General features: G+C 47.2%; 1 protein-coding gene across 1 annotated transcript in view; it reads right to left on the bottom strand.

Moving 5' to 3' along the window:
• The window catches only part of PSMD1 (proteasome 26S subunit, non-ATPase 1), a 386,750-nt gene that overhangs the window by 278,896 nt on the left and 86,233 nt on the right, over positions 1–21,621 (bottom strand). The window contains exon 16 of the mRNA XM_085635741.1: positions 15,253–15,317. Within this exon, the coding sequence (XP_085491867.1) occupies positions 15,253–15,317 (65 nt within the window). The remainder of the gene's footprint in view (positions 1–15,252; positions 15,318–21,621) is intronic.

Genomic DNA, 21,621 nt, shown 5'->3' on the forward strand with positions numbered 1-21,621 from the left:
ATGACTACTCCTGCAACGTTATTGTTTTTGATAGATTGGTCCTGACATTGCTTGTACCCCTACCTTATGTGGGTGCTTCCTTATCTTGTATTTAACTCCACTATGATATTATTGATTTAATTTGTCTCTACTCTCTGAACAATTGTAAAGCGATCGGATACCCGCAAGGGTCATGTTCGAGCTATCTAAACCTTTCAAAATAAAATAAACTAAGGATTCTGAAGCAGTCCCTCTTTGGATGTAGGCGCTATATTTTATGGCAGAAGCCACATATCTGCAGATGGTACTTCGCTTTCAGCTCCAGCAAGTGTGTGTGTGTGATTGGCACCGATCGAGCACAGACGTACCTACAAAGCAAGGAAGCAAGCGAAGAGAGCAGGGATGGATATTAAATAAACATCTTGTTCACTCCTCTTGCCTAATTGTTTTTCTCTCTCTTTTCACCCAAGTTTCGGAATTTTCTCAGTCTTTCCACACCGCTCCTACTGCCTTCTTGTCCTCCGTCTTAGAAGCCTTACGTTAATTTTCCACATCTTCTGTACGATATATATAAATGTCTATATTACTGTGCCACTGTACAGAACTTTGGCGAAGGTGCCATACACATTTAATAAATTCTAAACAAAACACAATGGTCCAGCACTCAAATTTCAGTCAAGGTACACAGGAAGTATTTAAATTCAAGTATGGATTTGTAAATCACAAAACTTGACTGACACCACGCTACCGAGCCGGCTGACCGAATTCTAAAACAAGTCAGGAATTAGAATGGAGGACGGTTGATACGGACTAACTCTCTACTCTGAGAACTCAGCAATCAAATTTATAGTAGCCACCATATACAACATTTAAGTCTTCAGATACATTCAGATTCTATCAGATTTTAAAAGGAGAAATCGTATTTATGAATGAATTCAGCACAGACCGCAAGAAAAAGAGTTTTTTGCCCTGAAGAAGTCCACAACGATGAAACTCGTTGCCTACGGTCTTTTTATCTTGCTGGAAAGAAGTTTTGAATAAAGAATTTGATGAACAACTCTGCTGAACTGCTATTTGCTCTGATGATATGTGATTTACAAATGCATACTTGACTTTAAATACTTCCTGTGTACCTTGACTGAAATTTGAGTGCTGGACCATTGTGTTTTGTTTATAGTTAATTGAGACAGTTTTTGTCTCAGGAGATTTAGGGGTTTTGGATATCCGGTCCACAGCACCATGCTTGTTTAGCTAAAAAAATCACTAAGGATAGGTGCAATTTTGTTTTGTCCCAAACCTCGTCCCTTTGTATCATAGTGAGGCAGCATGCATAGCAAGTCACGGGAGTCTGGTAACTGAGAGCGTATTCATATCTTATCACTAGTCCTGGGCAAAAAGTAAATTACGCCTGCGTAATACACATTATGAATCTCGTATTAAGCTTGTTGCGCAAAATTCCTGAAATTACACCAGCACACCGCTATGTGTAATTATGAGCCTTTTAGAGTCAGAATTGTGCCTTGAATGGCGCAATTCATAGAACAAAATTACAGCGAACACACAGGCACAACAGAATGAGAGCAGCTGTTGTTCACTGGGCACTTGTTTAAAGGTCTCATGCCAAAAATTGACACAAGGATGCATTTCGCGCAAAAATATAGAACAAGATGAGGGATTTGCATTTCGCATAGGCACGTGGAATGTTGCGTCATTCTGCATAATTACGCAAAAGCTAATTATGCAAGTATCGCACAACTCTTCTGATCTTGTGAGCCTTAAAGTGATGAGTCTTCAGCTCCTTTCTAAACTATGATATGGATTCGTAAGTCAGGCAGACAGGGTGCTATGCCTGAATCAAGGTGCACGGACTAAGGACTGTCTCCAGACAAGCAATGTGGCACCCATTTGTTTCATAAAGGCTTCTAGGAGCAAGCAGCATCTCGGCAGGTAATTGCTACCCTGAACGATACATATCTTTTAGATGATGCATGCCTGTACTGTAAACCAGTGCACGCTCACTGACGATGGACTGATGGATACAATTTCTTTGATGAGCCGGGGGCATAGCTGCGAGGTACTGTTGAGTCAGCTTAGGCTGGAGTCCTTGACAGTGTGTTGCAGGGCTCAGTCATGATCCGGGCGGTGATAGATCACGGCTTGCAATGAGTTTCTGAAGTCTTCCTCCGCAACAAAGCTTCTGGAGGGATGAGTGCAGATACCAGGCGGTTTGGATTTTCTTTGGCATGTGCATCTCGAAGGGCAGGTCACTCTCCACGATGAGGCCGAGTGTTTTGGCATCTGTGGCGAGATGTCTTGGCAGCCATATGGATCTGCAAAACTGCCGATGATCCAGGAGGCAGAGTTCATTGTTGTCCATTATTGAACCAGGCATGGATAGCTGCAGTTTCCATGCTTCAGCAGGTTCTGAAGACAGGCTGATAGGTACACAACGTGGTGGCTGATGTTGATTCGTTCTTGCAGGTGGAGACGGTCTACCTTACCGACCGTTTTCCTTAAGAGTAAGCGGTTGATGGGTCGGCAGGTGGCTACATCACTAAATCAAGCATTGCTTTTTTCGGGTGGGCGGGGGGTATGTCCTGAGATTATTTGACAAGATGCCTAGTATGAGGGGGGAGCTGGAAATGCTGAGAAAGATGGTAAAAACTGTTGCTTAGATGGATTAAAAAAGCTCAAAAAAAGTAATACCAATTCAAAAGCTGTGTCTTTGAGGGCTGGAAGGAAATCTGTAAAGTCTTTGTTTGAACCAAGCTGCAAGGAGTACCATTAGGGAACATCAAATGGCCTGTTTGGAGGTATTTATATTGTTTCTTGACTGATTGCATTTAATTCATCAGAGAAATGTGGCATGGGCGGGCGTGACTAAAGCCATTAAGCATATCATCGCAGCCTTCAAACAGTGCTCTACTATTGTTCCCTAGTTCAGAACAGTGGACTCATAATAAATTATTTTGGATGAAGAGGAGTTGTCTACAAGTTGCAAAGTGGGATCTAATTCCAAGGGGTGGTCTGTGCCTCATCTTAAATGGCATTTTCTCTTAGTGGAGGATGGTTTGTTTGCAGCCATTCTGCTCTTAGGCTTAGCAAAGTCTGGAAAGCTTTGGTTCTGAGGACCTGGGATTTAGTGATGTGTGTGTACTGATGTTAACTTTAATGTGTGTCTGCATATTGGGGAAATTAAGTCGAAGGGGATAAAAACTTGTGAAACTGTGTCTAAGGGCAGAAATACTACTTGGTGGCGGCTTTCAGATTGTTGTGGGTCACAGGTCCTGCATGCAGTATGAAGATGAGGAAATGCAAAAAGTATAGCTTGCTCTGTCCAGTGACCTACTCATATATAGTATTTAAGCCTTTAAGCACATTTTGCGCATATGGATGTTGGGACAGTACAGTGAAACATGCTCTACATTCAAGAACATGTGTAACGGAAGGACGGAGGGAGGGAGGAAGTCTTGTCCCTCATTGCTCCATTTTCAGCCCCACTGACCTCCCTCCATTCTTTGTGTGGCTTCTCTGTGCTAAATGTGGGAGACCATGAGCTATCAGCCACACTAAGTAATAGTAAGCTTTTACACTCTTCACTACTATTAGATAGCCCTGGCAGCCTGTTGCTACATTCAGTTCTATGTTTCCAAAGAGTAAACGAGGAAGGATCCAAGCGCCAAGATATTGCAGGTAACTGGATGGGCCTATGGTTTATCCAATGATCATCGAGTCACCAAAATCAAAGGGCAGGAGAAGTACATCACACACCCTTTGACCCCCAATGGAATCACAATGATATATTTCTTGCCCCACCCCCAGCCTCTCAAAACCCTTCTGTTTGCTGCATCAGGACCAGCAGAAAGGGAATGAGTGGAAAATAGAGAATTAAGTAAGTAAACAGAGCTACTGGAGTCCTGTTTGCTTTCTGATTCTGCTGCCTTCATCATGCTAGACCAGGGTAATAAGAGGTGCCAGGGGTAACAAGGGGCAAGCCAGGGATACTAGGTGGTTTGGCTACACAAAGTGATGTTCACAGGCTCATCATCTGTGGTAGTAGACGCCTCTGGTGTACGAGCTGCACATCCAGTGACGGGAGCGGCTTTCATGCCCTCTGCCCAGCAGGGATTAAAGATAGTTTAAGTACAGATTTGATTCAGAATGGGGACACTGAATTACTGAACCTCCAAAAGTTCGCTTGCGGGGGAATTTGATGACATCTGGAACATCGCCTGCAAATCAGCTAGCGGGAGGGATGAGTTCTGATGATACAAGGCACTGCTGCAGGGCATCAAACTAACCTTTCTAAAATAATGATCAATGCGAGACAGTAACTGCTGCACCGTGCAGTTATACGGCATCAACTTCATCCCTTTGAAACTTCGAACACCACTGTCAGTAAAATGACGCTGCAGCGAGGGAGAACTCCGTATAGGGATGCAACACAGGGACAATGGATAGCAAATCTGCAACTGACTGAAATGGTTACAAGGCCAGGGTAGGTGGGAGAGGGAGGGTGGTGGGGCTGGGAAAGTAAATTTACCTTTTGGAAATTACCATATGCAAAGACTCTTTCCCATCAATAAACTACAGACCAAAACTCTGCAGTGAGACTAGAAACTCCTCCTTAAAAAGCTCTGGGGTAAAAAAAACAATGTAGGATCAACCGTGCAAATGAGCAGGCATCTGTAAGCAGAGGTCCAGCTCTTCTTCACACCTCTTGAATAAATCGTTCAGGGACTGCACACCACACCTGTGGTCTGTCGCTTCCATCCTGGTTGTCGTCTATGGTACAGTGATGGGGCAACCTCTTTGACCAACCCAACCCCACAAAATCACATCTCTAACGCTGCCAAGGCGCCTGCACTAATCCTCATCACTTCTAGCCCATAGACGCACTGCAGTGGTTAACGGGGGCTTGCATCCATCAGCTGCTTGGACAAGCGAGACAGTCGGGGACAGCAGAGACCGATGATCCAGAGACCGATAATGGACTAGTGCTTAGCACATGACACTGATGAGGATTAGAACAAGGAAGGTTCTGCGAGGGCCAGGTTTTACAGATAAGAAGAGGTGGGCGAAGACTGGTGGTCTTAAAAAGTGTTCCAGAGTCTGGGGCAGAGACTCAGGACACTTGGTGGACAGCTCTGGATTAAAGGTCTTCAGGATATCTAGAAGTCCTCAAGATTTAGTCCTGCTGCTTTACATTTCTTTTTCCCCAGTCAAGTGAATCTCATCTGAGCAGGTGACGATAAACAACATTAACAACAATGCTCCATCTTTGCAGTGGATTGGTAGGTCAAGTGCCTACTTTGTAGAGGAATACACGGTCCTGGCCCAATGTCTTGCTCAGAGGCCGCAGCCGGCACGATCATCTGTCAGGAGGACTGAATACCAAGGACCTGCAGTGCTGAGTTCACCTCATTCCTCTAATACACCACCAGTCATTCTATGTCCCTTTACCTCACTCTTACAGGTTCCTGCCATCTCCCTTTATACGTTCTTCTCTCTTTCTGCTTCTAGTGTGTTTTTCCCTCCCTTGCTCTGGGGAAAATTCTGATGAGGACAAATAAGCACTGGTCCACAAAAATGGGTGCAGGTGGGCCCCACTTGCAACCATCGGCTGAACTTAAACACAGAATTAGTCACTGTTGATGCTCATGCCGTCCGTCCCCTCCTGATGAAGATCACAGAATTATTTTGCCGGTCCCTGCAATGCCCTCACTGATTTGAAACATTCTCAGTTTTGTACACAGCTTGTACTTCTATAGCTCGGATCTCAACATATTCCACCCCTTTTGTCTATTGGATGCCGTTCCTGACACTTTCCTCTTTTTTTGGATAGATGCCTACCAGACTGGGCAGCTGTCTGGTTACAAAGAGTTTGGGGACATGCCAAAACCTTATCTAGGTATACATTCCACCCACTGCTTACGATTGGCTTTGTGTTTTGTCACTCATATTTGCTCGCTTTCTATCTGCTGACCGTATTTGTTTTAGCTTGTGTTTGTCCCTCCCATGGAGCACAGCCTATTAACCATTTCTCCGATTGCCTGATTCTAGATTTCCAAATTTCTGGAACAATTTTTTTCTTTTTTGTGAAGCACTCCTTGAGAGTGTATGCGTTTTCCAGCTGTCTACGTTGTGTGTTTCCCTTCCTACCATGTGTTCTACTGCCATCTGCCATCCAGTGCTCTACATTGTTGTCTCTCACTTGAGTACTTCTCCACCACTCTCCCTCCATGCGGTTTCATTCTTTGCCCACAAGCAAAGCAGAAAGCAAGCAAATATGAGTGACTAAACACAAAGGCAGTGGTAAGCAAATGGTGGAATGAATGCCCAGGTAAGCTTCTGACATCTCCAGTCTTTACAATCAAACAGCTGAGCTGTCTGTGAGGCATAAACCCCCTCTACCCCCCCCCCCAAAAAAGGGGAGTATCATACGGCACAGACAGGCCCATAAGGACATGCAGCCTTGCTAAGGACAAGTCCCAAACCTCTACAACGCTGCCATGGGCCTCCCAAGGACAACCATACTAGCCCAAATACATGCAGCCAACCCAAGAGCATCCTATAGCACAAACATGCAGTTTTAAACCTGTGCGGCCCTGCTATGGGCGCCCTATAGCACAAAAACACAGTCACAAACCTCCGTGGCCCTGCTAAGGGGGGTCCCAAGGTACAAACAGTCACTAACCTCGGTGTCAACAGCCACTTTTAGCATGACTGCAAAGAGACAGGCCCAAACCTCTGCAGCTCTGCTCAGAGAGTCAAGTGGTCACTTTACAGACCCCCAGCTCCCCGGGCTCCAGCCTTAAGCAAACAATGCATAAGCAGGCTCAGCGCCCCATGAGACAACCCTAAAGACTTCTGCTCTTTATCAGCTCAGTCTGCGGATGGCAGCCAAGGCCATGTGCTCATTTTCAAACAGGCTCTTCCTTAAACCTCCAATTAACCACAGTAATTGGATGATCTCTGGAAGAGCAGGAGGGGACAGGCATAGCAACGCTGGGCCTGTCCAAGCAGCTGCAAGGCCACAAGAGTGGACACCCAAGGTCAACAAGATTGGTCCTTCATGCATCTTCTTTTGATGCCCAAGTGGCTAAGTGCTTGCAATAAAAATGTTAACGTACAAATCTGTAGTAACTACTTTCAATAGAGCAGCGTCTGAACAGGTAGGTGTGTACAGAACAAGTACTGAAGTTCATCTTAGTTTTAATGCACTTCACAGGAAAATATTAATCTTACTGGTAAAAAGAAAAGTACAGTTGAAAGTAACCGGAAGACAGTTAACCACACATAAATGACAAAAAAAATATAAAGATCAAAAAATGGAAAGAAAACAAGTACTTGCTCGCCTCGGCTAGCACTGTAGAGAACTATTTTTTCGGCGGATGTGCACAAGTAATCATGCCAAATTAAATGACTCCGCGCCAGACAACCAGTGGCTGGACTGGGCTGCCCCATGCTATGCTATGGGAATTACAGCTCAACACACTAATGGGCGCAGAGGGCCGACACAAAGCCACTCCAACATGATATCACTATATTTCTTATTAATGATTTTCCCAATACTATGTGCCGATCGAAACGGCTAAGGATCTCTTTAGCCAGGCCGAAAAATATCAATTAACTCAATGTTACGTTCCTGGATATTCTTAATACTCAATCATCCTCATTATAACAGACTTTTTTTTTAAAAAAAGTGAAATTAGAGATAGGATTTCTTTTGTACAAATCTGTATTTTAACCTATTTACAAGAAACAAGCAATCTTCTGCAAACAGGGTACTCGATTAAGTTCTTGACCACCAAAGCACTGGTGCGACCCCTCACCCTTTGCAGAACTGAGTATGCTGCAAGGCAATGTGAGGGTCTTGCACGGCCCCGCCCCATTTTCACCCCCCACCCCAAAGCCTTGTCAGTTGTATAAAGCGACTCCCCTAGAACGCCACTCCCCGCGGACCCAGCACAGTGTCAGGCAGCAGTTAAAAGTTACTTGAATGGGAAAACAAGGGGTGACAGAGACAGAAGAGGGTACGGAGGGGAAAACAATGGGCTAATTTGGGATGTGTGTGCGGTGTGATCTATTCTCTTTCTTTCTTTGAAAGATCCTCGATAAAACTCTCAAACAGGAGGAGATACAAAGACAGATTAAACAAGTGGGGGGCTCTAGGTGACGAGGAAAGGACGCGGAACAACTAAAGAACAAGGGCGATTTACAGCGGAAACACGAGAAACGAGGCGACGCTGTAACAGGTCAGGGGCCGTTTTAGCAATCCCATAGCACTATGGGTTCAAGAAGGGGGTGCGGGGTGCAATACAAACACACACTGCACGCTTCCCATGCACGGGCTCGATAACAGCACGCACCCGAGATAGATAATGGGGGCATTTGTGCAGAGCGCCTCGGGGCCATACTGGCTGGTGGGCGCTAGAGGGGACGGTCTCGCTCATTACAGTGCTAGGGGGCATGGTGTGCAGCTCCCAGACACGAAGGGCGGGGGGAGGAGATCTCCGCACTCGAGGGGTCCTGCTGGCCCCGGGGAGGGTCCCTGGGAGTGGGCGATGCCCTGGAGTCGGACAGCAGCCGGCTATGAAAGGAGCGCCTGGAATGCTCTCCGTATTCACGAGGCGCTCGGCCCGTTCATCGGAGGCGGCAGCAGCAGCTCTGCGGCGCCCCCTGCTGCCCGCGCCGGAGCAGGGCGGCGGGATCACACCGACAGAATGAACATCACACTCCACGCTGTCACCAGATAAACGGAGGGCTCGCCCCCGGCACCATCCTGTAGAGGGCGCTCTCCCCTAACGCACCCGCTCTCCAGACACAGAATCCAAGTGCAAGGCTCTCAGCAATGCACGGCTTACACCCTGGGCAGGCTGGGATTTCTCCAACATAGCGCTAACGGCATCCTCCATGCACCTTGCAGCACCCGAGGGTTCCGGTACCCCAACTTTACCAGGGGTGAGGTTCAAGGGACCCCGAGGTGCCACGCCTCCGTTCCTTGCACGTGCTTCAGTGGGGGCGCGGCCAGGCATACTGCGTCAGGCGGTGCCCCCCCCCAAAGTTCTCCAGCCTGGCTCATTAACCATCTCCAGCGTTACGGAGGGGCCAAGCTTAACTGTGCGAGGCGCACGAGGGGGAGGGTTGGGACCAGCCACCAAAGGCACCTCTCTGACCTCCAGAGGACTCGACTCTACCCACCCTTCTCCACCATCACCCAACTCATCACCCGGAGCCGCCCTGTGCCACACCGATGGCACCGTGCACTTCAGTGTGCCTGGTCAAGCCTCAATGCGCTGCAGGAACAATATGCCAACAATGACCATGGATAACCCTCTCTGACCTCCCAAGAATCTCTACCCACCCGCCTCCATCATGACGTCAACTCAGACTTACAGTGATGGTGCACGACCTTTCACAGTGTGCCCTGCCCAGCTCTACGTCACTGCACTTACATCATTCTACCCGTCAGTCTGAAGACATACAACAATCGCCCAAGTAGGGCACCCAGGGCAAGAAAACACCCTGCTACCCCGCCCTCACCCCCTGCACCCCCCTTCCCATATCTCTAAAAGTCTGTTACATCCTTCGCAGCGCTAGTGTTACCAAAAACAATGCCCTGCATTCACAAATCTCGGAAGAACAAGAGTCTGAGCTCAAGCGCTGCAGAGCGGCGCAACACAACCAAGACAGGGATGGGGGTCACTTTCTAAAAATGTGAATTAGTGTCCCTGTATCCCGGCACACCCGTCACAGCAGCACTCAGGGGCGAGTCTTAAAGTCAACCACACTTTTCAAAAGGAGCGGATAAATCCAGCTGTGATGTTTATTTTTATAGCGCCCAATCACCCGTGAGGGTATCTTGGCGCTCTGCAGGTGTGTGGGGCTAGCCTCGAGAGGCCTTACTGGGATAGCCAGGTCTTCAGCTTCTTGCGGGATTCAAGAAGGAACGAGGAGGCCATGTTGTGGTGTGGGAGGTCGGTACATGCTCCAGGAGCGAGGAGGCCATGTTATGGTGTGGGAGGTCGATCCACGCTCCAGGAGCGAGGAGGCCATGTTGTGGCGTGGGAGGGCGTTCCACGCTCCAGGAGCGAGGAGGCCATGTTGTGGCATGGGAGGGCGTTCCACGCTCCAGGAGTGATGTACCTGAAGTCGTAGCCTCCTGCTCCGCTTCGGTGCCTGTGTGGCATGTGTGCTAGTAAGAGTCTGGCTGAGCGAAGGGGCCTGGCAGGTTGTGGAACTGCAGGGGGGTGTGCAGGTAGGCAGGACCTATTGTTATATTCCATATAGGCGCAGGTAACATTGCAACCTTTCACCTATATTCTTCCCTACATTACATACATAACTGTTCATAGGGACTGACCTTTTACCTAGATACGACACTGCATTCAGAACACGGGCTTTCCCTAGTTAAAATCTCATACACTATGCATGACGTTTCTTGAAAGCACAGCAGGACTACCATCTCCTGTATAATATCCATCTACAAAGTTCATGCCCGACATCATCCTTAGGCCGACACAGTAACATAACAGGATAGGACCCCTGGGGAGACCTATGGGTATATATACACATCACATCTTGTTAAGATAGACAGAGGAGACCGAGACTTCCCGGCCGACACACTGACCGAGACGCTGAGGTTCCTGCATGCTGACGCTCCAGCTCGCCGTGGTCTAATATCCCTTGCGGGGTGTCCCAACTCGAGACCAGGATGGGGTCACACAGTCTCTCACTTCAGGTAATGGGGTTTACTAAATCCTAGAGGGATTCTTGGCTTAACACCTACACAAATGCTAGGTACATCTAGTTAGGGAGGCATCGCAGGAGTACGCACCTTTTTATTATCATGTGTTTTATATACTTGTATGAACTCATGATTGCTGCAATATGGGTAGAGCTTTACCATCTTTATACCTTTTTAGTACTGCTAATCAGATATATCTTCTACTGCCTAACTGTTGTTGCATCACATCTACTTTACACCAGAATAACAACTGTTCAATAAGTTCTTTTTGAAAACGCCCAGCCTGTTTATTCTGTGCATCTCTGAGACAGACCAAGTAAGCATGAATGACTGGGCGAAAAGTAGTATATTGTTTCCACGATTCCGAGGGATCAGGGTAGTCATGTTCGATGGTTGCCAAGAACAATTCTCTCCCCGATAAGAGATTCTAGTGGCACTGTGAGATAACTGAGACAAAAGGCCAACATACCCGGTGGGGGTGTTTAGAGTCAGTCGGACACCAATCCTACAGTGTATGCTGTCCGAACGCGCAGATCCTGTATAGTCTTATAGGAACTACATAACACTATGTTGTGTAGCGCTTTGTGGCACCCAAATACTGGTTAGGTGGGCTTCTGAGTGAAACATGAGATTTTAGTCTATATGTTTTAAGCCACGCCCTTAATTGTATAGTCCACAACTATTCAAAAAGATTCCTAGTTACTTTTGTTTGACCAAGCCCCTTTTACAGACCCCACCCCCTAAAACCTTTTTATCCCAATCAAAGCACTGATTTAATTTACACAAAGCAAGCAGAGGCAGCGAGAAACATTAACTTCCTTCTTAGCAAAGATATAACACTTTGTGAAACGGCAGTGGTGAGGTTATGCAAATCAGCGACTGTCACATGCGCCACTGGATTTGTCCGGACATCAAGAGGACAGTGAATGAATGAATGATTATTGTTCAGTTTATTAAAACTTACAATATGACCCGACTAAATCACCATATAACACATCATGAATAAATAGCATTTTGAAAATCATCTTAAAACAGTTAAAACCTTTGTGATATATTCAAAGCTTCAAGGTAAGAACTAGTTATAAGAGCACCAATCTACAGTTTGTACATATCATAAGCCTTGTTGCCCTCGTTTAATGCCATTGCACCTAGAGTATGCTACTGACATGGTTATTGGTTAGACAACAATTTAGTTTGTGCAAGATAAGTATTAAAGTGCGACGTGCCTTTGATAGAATCCTCTCATCATAATACTATATATTGATCATAGCTCGAACCATCATATTTAATCATACATCAGAAAAAGCCCATTGTGCAAAATAAAAAAGAACTAATTGTAGATATGCCACTCACAGTCTACTTGTGACCCTATCAATGGTAATTACAGCTCACGTCTATTGCTGAGTGGAAACTTGCATTTTGCATTTTTAAAAAAGTCCACAAATTAAAAAAAAATAGATCTTCCCCTTGAAGACAAGTTATAACTGCTTGTCGACATGGGCGTATAATGTTCTGGTTAGAAGACGGTCTCAACAATCTTTTACGCTCTTCCAATAGGGCTCGGCAGCAGCAGGCAATATGGCAAATGTCTTCCCTATAATAATTACAGAGACCGCATGACATTTCTTTACTCTTCCAAGCTGGTGAATGAAAGTGAAATTGGAAGTTTCCAAACCGGAACCAAAAAGGCTTTAATTTTGGATTTAGCCCATTCAAGCCTCACAGGTATTTCTGAAATTTTAGGGGGCCATATGTAGCGATGAGCATCCATGCATGGGCTCTATTTGCGAACACCTCTTTATCCATCAAAGACTAAACCTTTCCAGAGGACAGTGAGAAAACTACATCCAGCGATACGGACACTCACAAAAAGAATCTAGTTGGGTCATTGGATATACACAAGTTATTTATGAAAATAAAAACAGAGGCGAAAGCCTTGCTGAGTTTGCGATCGCTATCTGACAAGACAGACATTTTCCAAAAAGTGACCGAAGTATTAACTTCCTAAGAATGAATATCACGTGGGACATACATAAAACACCAGGTTCGTGGCGATAAATTGATCTGTCTAGAAACACAAAATGTATAAAAGATGCCAAAGTCAGGAATAAAACAGAGTTTCCCTAAATTCGAAAGTCAGCAACTCAACCACTACATCAAGTCCGTTCCAATGTTAGTTAGAAAAAAAAGGGTGGATTTGCAAAGATTATGTTCACACTGCGGGTTTCTTTGCGCTATATCACATGTTACCCACCGCAGTGGTACTCGTCCTCTCGACCTCAGGAGGATGATGGGCTCTTTTACCATAATGTTAGACGCTGATCCCTACTACTCCGGTGAGCCATCAGACCTGGCATCGTAGGGATGGCTGGCGGAACTATTTAGAAGGACTACAGTCCGATCACTACCCCTGCGTGCAGGAGAGACTGCAGACCAGGGTTGTTGACCAGTTCGATCAGAGAAAAGGCGCTGGATTTCACACTAATGACTCCTCGTTATGATGGAGACAGCGGGTTAAGAAACATTCTTTCCATGTGTTTCAGGAATGCAGCACAGGAGTACACATACCTTGAGGTTCACCCTATGTCACAATGACTAATGAAGCACCGGGGCGAACCTGATCAAGTAAAGTCGGTCTGATTCTAGCCCAGATTACTCAAATTTCACTTAACCACTTGTGTGACATCTTCAATGAGAAGGGTTTACAAAAATCATAACATCAGAAAACACAGAGCCACCCTGTCGGAGGTTCTTAATAGTTAGGAATGAGGACAAAGAGGTTCTTGCTCAAAGCCACATGAAATCTAACATTTCATAGAGAGGGGACCATTCCTAAATCAGTGAAAGGACTGTAGCGATTGCAAGGTTCTTCCCACACCCCGCGTGGATACATGGCCCACGCCTGGGGTCTCCAATATTTTCTATAAGAGCCACTCGTGTTTAATGAACATAACCCAAGCTCCTAATATTATTAGTGTTGTAATAGTGACCACGTCAGACACAATTCCATACGCGACCATTCCATGCAAGATTACCCGTCGTGTTCACCTCAGTGATTCAGGCTGCGCAGCCAGTAGCAATGTAAGAAAAGCTTTATCAATTTGGAACTCTGAACATGGGTAATACATAAAAGCCACAGCTGCACAGTTTCCCCAAAGCTGCATAATTTATCGTTCAAATATCAGCTTTGAACATAACATGTGTATCTGTAATGTGCACGTTCATTCTAAAAAGTATCTTGATGCTGAAATAACATGTTTATTGGTACCACGCTCAACAGTTGGAATGAAAATTGAATTGGAAGTCAACCAATTTTCTCCAAACAGCATATGAAATCTGACAAAACACACATTTTTATCTTGCAGAAACACTTTTCAATTTAGGCATACATATATCAACTCAACTGAACAGAAGCTTCAAATTTAGTAGGCTGGGCCACCCCAGGAGAGCTACTTACAGGAAGCAGGAGAGATAACAGCAGCTCACGAGGCACTGGCTGGAGAAACCTGGTCCACACTGACCATGCTGTACATGGACCCCAGTGACAGTAGGATCCACCCTCCAGCATGGCAGAGATGATGTAAACACCTGACGTAGGCAAACTAAGACTTTCCACCACTTCTGCAGGGGTGTCCCTACCACCAGAGTCAGAATTAAAGCGCCAACTGTGGATGTTGGACTCGACTTTGCCAGAAACGCTATGTTAACCACAGGGAAGTCCTGCCTCAGTTTCTTCAGTCTCTGAAAGATCATCACCTTGGTGTTCAGCCTTTTACGACCTTTCTAACTGTCCTATGTCCCACACTGCTAGTGTTTATTTTCTAAACATGGACTTCCCATTCATGAACACAAAGTTAAGGTTCAAAGTTAGCACTGCGTTATTAGGACTGCAGACTTCTGAAAATCAACACATACATCTAATGATAAAAACTAGGCCTGATTGACCGATCCAAATAACGCGACACCACAGACAAAAAAAGGTGGAGAGGACCCACTCATCCTTTCACTAGCAGAGCCAGAGTACTAGAAGAAGGTGAAGACGGGAACAATGCAAGCCAAGCAACATCTTTCCCTCAGCCTAGAGTGGGGGAATGCTACCAGTAAACACGAACACAAAACTACACAGCCACAGAACCAAGAGACATATCTTGATTAATTTATTATTACATATGATAAAATGAGACGACCCAAATTACTGCACATTACTATAGGGTTTCACTGTGAGACCAGGTAAACAGCAAGAAAATACAAGTTTGCAAACCTTAAAAAATACTTGCATAAGCCAACTAACTGTTTTAAAGTAACAACAACTTAGAGACAACCAATCACCTGCACGACCCAAAGTAAATATAATACTATACAGTAACCTGGTCAATTTTTATGATACACCACCACTCCCAGCACACCGGAGCATGCATCCCTGCCTGCAAGCGATGGAGGGACTCACTCTAGCACAGCATGAACATCAACAGGTTCTGAGCCATTTCTAAATGAATAATAATAAAAAAACAGAGGGGTTTTACCTGAACAAGATGAAGCCCAGGGACTCCACAGCGGCACGTCTGACATCATCGTTAACATCGCTGACCTGATGGAGACAGAAGAGAATTGAGGGGTCTTATAAAAGTACTCCATGTTTCAATATTGACAACAAATACTAAACCAGGAACAACCAGCAGAATCCTGCTTCTACTCAATGAATAAAGGAGCTCGGACCTCCTGGGAGCCCTGAGAAAGTTCATTCCTCTAGTGAGATCTACAAGCTTTGGGGAGAAGCTGCCTATAGGGTGTTTGACAACGCAAAGAACGGAATAGACACGGAGTACATGTACATGAACATCACAAAGGTTGACTGAACGGGAAGTGTTTGTCTAGTGGGACGAAGCCGAAAAAGAACAACTTCTGAAACCTGCTCAAATTCTTCGACTCCACAAGACCACCATTTTGAATTCCTTCTAGTTTCTTGGCCACTTTGTAGTCACTGTTAAACGTACAAACCTGCAATAAGGAATATGCTACTTACCAGTATGCATCTGTTCTTGGCATGTAGAGCTGCAGAGTTGTACACTTAGCATAGGTCGCCATCTGGTGTTGGGCCCGGATGTTTGCAGTTTGTTTTTCTTCTTGGACCGTGCTTGGAAGTCACGAGTTTGGTGACTCCTCCTTCGGTCCGTACTGCGCATGGGCTTCGGCTCCATCCTCAGATTGTTTTTCGCCAACAGGGAAATGATGGAGCGTAGTAATAACAGTGAGAAACCCATGTGTGTTGTATCTAAATAAGATGGACTGGAACGGATACAGGTAGCCGGGGAGGCGGGTGGGCGTGTACAACTCTGCAGCTCTACATGCCAAGAACAGATGCATACTGGTAAGTAGCATATTCCGTTCGAGGCATATGAGCTGCAGATTGTACACTTAGCATAGATTATATAGCAGTACCCAACCTTAGCGGCGACCACCGGTATCCGTTGCAGCTGTTTGAAAGAGTGTTTTTAGTACAGCCTGGCCCACCCTAGCTTGCTGCTGGGAATGCACATCTACACAGTAGTGTTTTGTGAATGTGTGCGGTGTAGACCATGTGGCTGCCTTGCATATGTCATCTAAGGGTATATTCCCTAGAAAAGCCATAGAAGCCCCTAACTTTCTTGTAGAGTGGGCTTTAGGGGGAACAGATAATGTTCTCTTTGCCTTCTGATAGCAAATTTGTATGCATTTTACAATCCACCTAGCTATCCCTGATTTTGAGATGGGGTTGCCTTTATGTGGTGGAGAAAAGGAAACGAACAACTGTTTGGTCTTCCTGAAGGGTTGCGTTCTTTGCATGTAATATAGCAACGCTCTTTTCACATCTAGTGTGTGTAAGGCCCTTTCCGCAACAGATTGGGGTTGCGAAAAGAAGACAGGTAATTCCACTGATTGATTGAGGTGGAAGGGGGTAATGACTTTGGGCAGGAACTTCGGATTAGTTCGAAGTATGACCTTGCTGTGATGCATTTGTATGTAAGGTTCCTGTATGGTGAACGCTTGTATTTCACCAACCCTTCTAAGGGAAGTGATAGCTACAAGGAAAGCTGTTTTCCAGGTGAGAAATTGTAGCTCACATTTGTGCATTGGTTCGAAGGGCGGACCCATTAGTCGTGTAAGGACCAAATTTAGATTCCATACAGGGGAGGGTGGTGCCCTGGGAGGAATTACTCGTTTAAGGCCTTCCATGAAGGCTTTAATAGCGGGCACTCTGAAGAGTGACAAATGCTGTCTGTTTTGTAGATAGGCAGCGATCGCTGCTAGGTGTAGGCGTATGGATGAATACGCTAGGTTACACCTGTGAAGATGGAGCAGATAGCATATGATGTGTTGTATGGATGCATCTAGAGGGTTGATTGTATTGTTACGGCAGTACATTACAAATCTTTTCCACTTTGCGGCATAGCATGCTCTAGTGGTAGGACGTCTGGCTTCCATGATGATGTTCATGCAATCAGGGGGAAGGTTAAGGTACCCGAATTCTAAGATTTCAGGAGCCAGATCGCCAGGTTGAGCTGAGCTGGGTCCGGGTGCCTGATTTCTCCATGGTTCTGGGTTAGGAGGCACGGGGAAAGGTGCAGTTTTTGATGTGGTACCACTGATAGTTGTAGTAGCGTGGTGTACCACGGCTGTCTGGCCCACGTCGGAGCTACCAGAATGAGTGTGAGGGAGTGCTGTTGTAGTTTCCTGACCACTAATGGAATTAGTGGGAGAGGTGGAAAGGCGTATGCAAATCTGCCTGACCAGTTCATCCATATCGCATTGCCCTTGGACAATGGGTGTGGGTATCTGGCGGCGAAGCTTGGGCATTTTTTGTTTTCGTGGGTGGCGAAGAGGTCTATTTGAGGATGCCCCCACTGTTGGAAGAATGGGTGAAGAACTTGTGGATGCAGTTCCCATTCGTGTAGTTGTTGAGTCTGTCTGCTGAGCAGATCTGCTATGGTGTTTTGTACGCCTGGAACATGTTGTGCCAGGAGAAAAATGTTTTGGGGAATTGCCCATCTCCATATGCTCTGGGCTAAGCGGGAGAGCTGGGGAGAGTGTGTCCCCCCCTGTTTCTGTATATAATACATCGCAGTCATGTTGTCTGTGCGAATGAGGACTGCTTTGCCTGAAATCTGCTTTTGGAAAGATTTTAGGGCTAGAAAGATCGCCAAAAGCTCCAGATGGTTGATGTGGAGCGTTTTTTGCTGTGGCGTCCATAGACCTTGCATTGTGAGGTGTAAGAGGTGCGCTCCCCAGCCGGAGAGCGATGCGTCCGCTGTTAGAGTCACTTGGGGAACCGGGTCCAGGAACGGCCGTCCCTTGGAAAGGTTTGTGGTGTTCCACCACTGCAGAGAGTGATGTGTGCGGCCGTCCACCAACACCAGATCCGTTAGCTGACCCTGGGCCTGGTTCCACTGTTGTGCTAGGCACTCCTGAAGTGGACGCATGTGGAGTCTTGCATGGGGCACTATGAAGATGCAAGACGCCATCATCCCTATGAGCTTCATAAACACTCTTGCTGGTAGAGAGTGTTGAGGAAGGAATATTTTGCGTAAGGCTAGAATGCCTGTGATTCTGGCTGGGTTTGGATAGGCAATACCTTTTGAGGTGTCTATGGTGGCCCCGAGATATTGCTTTGTGTGAGATGGTATGAGGTGGGACTTTTGGTAGTTCACCGTGAAGCCTAGCTGATGAAGCAGTTGGATGGTGCTGTTTGTATGTTGCACGCATTGGTGGTAGGACGCGGCTTTTATGAGCCAGTCGTCTAAGTAAGGGAAGACGTGAACATGTCGACGTCTGAGGTGTGCTGCTACTACTGCTAGGCATTTGGTAAACACCCGTGGTGCAGTGGTGACCCCGAAGGGGAGAACCTTGAATTGGTAATGTTGCCCGTCCACCACGAACCTGAGGTATTTTCTGTGAGAGGGGTGTATTGGAATGTGAAAGTACGCGTCTTTCAGATCCAGTGTTGTGAGAAAGTCTCCCTGGCAGAGGAGTGGGAGGACTTGTTGTAAGGTGACCATGTGAAAGTGGTCTGAATGTATGTAGGCATTTAGAGGCCGGAGATCCAGAATGGGTCTGAGGGTCTCGTCTTTCTTTGGGATTAAGAAATATAGGGAGTAGACCCCTAGATTTCGTTGATTGTCGGGTACCTGCTCTATGGCGTGTTTCTGGAGGAGCGAGAGTACCTCTTGTTTGAGCAGTGTGGAATGCTCTTGGGACATTGGACGGTGCCTTGGTGGGATATTGGGTGGGGTAGATGTTAGCTCGAGGCAGTACCCTGACCGAATGATTTGGGTCACCCATTTGTCCGATGTTATGGACTCCCATACGTGGATAAAATCTTGTAGTCTGCCCCCGACCGGAGTGGAATGGTCTGGGGGGAGGGAAGGGGAGTCATTGTGCGGGTGGGGTGGCAGAACGGGTATTGTTGGTTTTGCCCCTGCCCTTATTGTTGTTGCCTCTGTAGCCACCTCTTTGGTTGCCCTTTGAAAAGGTATTTTGAGGAGGGGATTTGTAGGAGGTAGAGGCATTATCAGTGGAGGAGCCTCTACCTGTGCCACGAAAGGACGAGCGTCGAAAGGAACGCTTAGAGGCTTGGGTCTGGAGCGCTCCCATAGACTTCGCTGTGTCTGTATCTTTCTTCATTTTTTCGAGCGCTTCGTCTACCTTTGGGCCAAAGAGTGTTTGCTGGTCAAAGGTGTGATTAAGTATTGATGTCTGGACCTCAGGCTTGAACCCTGATATCCTGAGCCAGGCATGGCGGCGAAGCAGGACACTGGTGTTTATGGCTCTAGAAGCAGTGTCTGCTGCATCGAGGGCACACTTAATGGAGGTGTTTGTGATTAGTTTGCCCTCCTGTATCAAGTCATGAGCTTGGCGTTTGTATTTCTCTGGAAGGTGCTGCATAAGAGCCTCTAATTCATCATAGTGTGCTCTATCATATCGCGCAAGCAGTGCTTGTGTATTTGCAATGCGCCACATGTTTGCAGCCTGGTAGGCGGTGCGTTTACCAGACGCGTCCAGAAGTTTAGATTCCTTGTCTGGTGGTGGGGCATCTCCTGAGGATTGGGAGTTAGCCCGCTTTCTAGCTGTGGAGACAACTAGGGAATCTAGAGGAGCAGGGCCCTTGATGTATGCAGGGTCTGTGGGTGCCGCCTTGTACTTCTTCTCTATTCTAGGGTTTAGTACTCTGGCTCTGACAGGGTCTTTGAATACCTCTGTAGCGTGCTTGGTGACACCCTTAAGCATGGGTAAAATAGCAGTGGAACGATCTTGTAAATCAAATGTATCCAGTAGGAAGTCTTCTTCCACTGGTTCCGTGTGCATGTCCACCCCATGGTAGTGTGCTGCTCTCTGCACTAAATGGTGAAACCCTAAAGAGTCCTCTGGAGGGGACGGCCTTGATGGGTATAGGTCGTCTTGAGGTACATTGGGTACATCAGGGTTATTATAATCCTCCCATGGATCTGGGGTCCCTGGTGGGGTGGGATCCATTGGGGCGTCCCCTGGGTCATTGTCCGGGTCCCCGTCATCCGGATCTGGGGATGGGGCCGGATCGTAGTGAGGTAAAGGTGGAGGGGGTGGTGGTGGGAGGGGGGGTGGCAGTGGGGAGGGTACTCTAAGGGGAGAAGTGGCTGAGTCCCTCTTTTTGGGTGGGGGAGGAGGAGTCGAGCCTCAAGGCGACGCTTCTTAGTAATCACAGTCAAAAGGCCAGTCTTTGGATCTCTGGACAAAGTCTTTTGTAAAGGGTCTGGTGTAAACAGAGCCAATGGCGCCGAGTCGTCTGTTGGCACCGGCGATTTCGGAACCGGAGGTTTCGATGTTCTGTGTACGCCTTGCTTTTTGGAGGTCTCCGTGTGTTTCGGCGTGGAATGCTGTTTCGGCGCCGGAGCGTCGGTGCCGACCGATTTCTGTTTGTGTTTGGTCGGCGCCGAGTGTCCAGGTTTCGGCACCGGTGGTTTCGGAGTCGAGCTGGATTTTGCAGGCTTCGGTGCCGAGTGGTGTTTATCGGCACCGGGCGTCGGCTGGCTCGATCCCGAGCTGCCGTGAGACTTTGAGTGCTTCGACACCGGGCCCGAAGGTGGGGTGATCGAGGCTTTGGTTTTGGTTTTGCCCAGGCCGGCAGGCGAGGGAGTAACCGGAGTCTCTTTGGTTTTCGGTGCGGGGCTGGGAGGGGGCATTGTACTCACGGCCCGCTGTCCTGGTGTTACGTCCTCCAGGTCGGAGTCGTCGGCCTCGGAAGCGCTGACGATGTCTTCTCCCAGTTCGGTGTGCGTCTGCCCCGAAGCTTCGGCGTCGTCTCCGAAGATGTCCGGTGGAACTGTCGAGGATGAGTGCGCCATGGTGCGTCGAGCCCTTCGATCTCGGATAGTTTTCTTCGATCGAAAAGACTTGCAGGCGGGGCAGTCTCGAGCCTCGTGTTCCGGAGAGAGGCAAAGGTTACACACCTGATGGAGGTCGGTGTGGGGAAATTTAGACCCACATTCTGGGCACTTTTTAAACGGAGTCCTTTCCATCGGCCGGGACCGGAGTCGCGGAGGGCCCGAAGGCCGGTGTCGATGTACGGGATGGAAAAAGTGCCGCTTCGAGAGATGAAGATGATGAAGGAACTCGAAGAATCGAGGATTTTCCGTCGAGGCTGGAACCGTAGAAGTTCGAAGCCGGAGCACGAAGTATCACATCCGAGCCCGATGGCGGAAAAAAACAATCTGAGGATGGAGCCGAAGCCCATGCGCAGTACGGACCGAAGGAGGAGTCACCAAACTCGTGACTTCCAAGCACGGTCCAAGAAGAAAAACAAACTGCAAACATCCGGGCCCAACACCAGATGGCGACCTATGCTAAGTGTACAATCTGCAGCTCATATGCCTCGAACTAGT

Source organism: Triturus cristatus, chromosome 11 (assembly GCF_964204655.1).
Source record: "Triturus cristatus chromosome 11, aTriCri1.1, whole genome shotgun sequence".
Classification (NCBI taxonomy): domain Eukaryota; kingdom Metazoa; phylum Chordata; class Amphibia; order Caudata; family Salamandridae; genus Triturus; species Triturus cristatus.